This window comes from Cibotium barometz, chromosome 54, assembly GCF_041138505.1.
Source record: "Cibotium barometz isolate CiBa-2024 chromosome 54, ASM4113850v1, whole genome shotgun sequence".
Taxonomy (NCBI): Eukaryota; Viridiplantae; Streptophyta; class Polypodiopsida; order Cyatheales; family Cibotiaceae; genus Cibotium; species Cibotium barometz.
In genome coordinates, this window is record NC_141099.1 from 32,816,222 (window position 1) to 32,818,625 (window position 2,404).

Consider the following 2,404-nt stretch of genomic DNA (forward strand, 5'->3'; position numbering starts at 1 on the left):
CCGTGACGTTCGGCGGAGGTAACACCTACATGTGAACAGTGGTTGTAAAGAAACAGAAAGAACGGGAAAGGGTACACGAAGACCAGCTTTGCGGGGCGCTTACCATAACAAAAGGGGTCTGGTTACTGTGCGTCTGGGCAGCGAACCACCCAGACTGCTCCCACCACTCGTACCAGGAGGCCTCTACGAGAGCGGGATCGTAGGACTTGGCCATCTCAGTAGCAAGGCGTTTCTTTTCTCCTGGGCTGGTGGGAGGATCGTCTCCAGGGGAAGCGGCGACTGCTTGCCCGATCGACGCTCCAACAGCACCGCCTCGCAGTCGGAACATGGCCGCCTTCTGGGCGGCCTTACGCTTCTTCCGCTCTCTCTCTTCCGCTTTCTCCTCTTTCTTCTTCTTCCTCAGGTCTTCTGCGGTGCAGCCCTGCATGTTCTCTTTCTGGGAGGTATCCATAGCTGCTGACAGATTCTGCTCTGCTGTGTGTGTGTGTAGAGTGGTTGGGGTGGGGGTGGATTCTTTCTCTCCACCTCTCTCTCTCCCGCGTGAGCGAAGAAGGTGGCGTGTAGCTATCCGTCCTTATCACACAAACAGCGTTTTTATTTCAGCGTTTGATGCCCCTGCCACGCTTTCCCCATCAACTCTCGAAGTACAAGATTTTTTTGTTTTTTAAAGAAAGTTGGTTTGTTTACATACAAGGCGGCTGCACCCTTTTGTGTGGCTTTTGAGTGGGGCCACTTGGACGGCCATCAAGTGCTGAGGTTTTGAGTGGTACTAGTGTCACGACCCCTCTCAACGGGCAAAAAGCATTTTGCATTTAGGTACATGCAAAAGATATATGTGTAAAATCACTCTTTCTTTCCTTTTAGAAGCTAGGCACATCGAGTTACACACAAACAGGCATAAAGATGTACGTATGTATGTATATGTACGTATGAGTACGTGTACGTGACATTGAAACCATACATACCACAACGTGTGTAAGTGTGTGCGCACCTATGAATGTATGTGTGCATGTCACATACACACATGTAGATATGTGTCTGTGTACGCGCATACACCCATAATATCCATAGATACTGGTCACACTCATACATAAATGTCTACATCGCCCTCAACTTGCCAAACTAATATATAAAAACATCGTGATTGCCATATATATCCATATAGAAGCTTCTAGCATTACAAACCCATAAAATAATGAGTATCTTAACACACATGAACACAACCTCAAAACAATCTTCGGACAATACAATTCTCTCTCCTTGGTAGCCTGTATCTCGTGCCTCCATCATCTGGCAAAAATGTATGCCATAAAAAATATTAGCATTGAAAATATAACTCTCGTAGAAAAAAGTTGGATAAAGATAAAAGCTTACAAAACTCATTTGGTGGATCAATATTTGAGGCAAACCGCGTTTAAACAGGCTTGTAAACAACAAATCAAAAAATTCTGTATTGTTCGGTGCCTATGCACTGAAAATTTAACTTATCAGGCTTTTCATAATCCACAAACATTACACGTACATGAAGCTGATATGCAACCTTCCACAATCGTAGATTGTAAATTCCTAGGAGCCCAAAGCTCTCGTCGTTCGTAACTGTCTCGACCATACAAACCCAACAATAATCTAGGTTCTAAAAAGTGAAGATATTCCCTATTGCAAATGAATGTTTCAATAAAAATATAAATTAATCAAACAAAACACAAAAGCTACATAAAAAGAAAGTTTGTATATATACCGTAAAACACCAATGCTCTCTAACAGTTTGATAATTAGAGAAGCTGTTCTTGGCCTTCCCAAAATGGAGGGTCTACAATTCAGCCATGAATATTAAATAAATCTTGGAAAACAACAATACCTAAATTATAGCAAACATCTAACATTTCCTTCAATATCTTGTCCCCCCATCACCATAAATGAACGAAAATGATCTCCTTGCCACATCCATCCTAAGCAATATATCACTGATATCAAATATAACACACACACACACACTCTCTCTCTCTCTTTATACACACACACACACACACACACACACACATACAATATAAGGGCACTGTATATAAAAGCAATCCAATAGCAAACAAAGACTACATTTGCACATCTTCAGAAACATTCTCCAATCAAATGCTTCCTTCATTGCACAAAGATAGGTATAAATGTAGTCTCTTACATTTGCAAACTGCTATTTACATTTAAATTCTTCGACATGCCATTTGCAAAACCTCTTACATTTGCAAACTGCTATTTACATTTAAATAGGTAGTCTCTTACATTTGCAAACTGCTATTTATATTTAAATTCTTCGACATGCCATTTGCAAAACCTCCTTGTAGACAACATTGGTTGTGAGAAGAGTTCATTTGAACCTGTTGTGCCACTTTCATATTCCACAATATACTTT

At 41.2% G+C, this 2,404-nt stretch overlaps 1 protein-coding gene across 1 annotated transcript in view; it reads right to left on the minus strand.

Annotated features, from left to right (window-relative positions):
• Positions 1 to 540, minus strand: part of LOC147608055 (valine--tRNA ligase, mitochondrial 1-like) — a 16,138-nt gene extending 15,598 nt beyond the window's left edge. The window contains exons 1-2 of the mRNA XM_086789965.1: positions 104 to 540; positions 1 to 25 (exon numbers count right to left, since the gene is read on the minus strand). The exon at positions 1 to 25 is cut by the window's left edge and continues 41 nt beyond it. Coding sequence (XP_086646091.1) covers positions 1 to 25; positions 104 to 451 — 373 coding nt within the window. The 5' untranslated portion in view covers positions 452 to 540. The remainder of the gene's footprint in view (positions 26 to 103) is intronic.
• Positions 541 to 2,404: the final 1,864 nt, after the last annotated feature.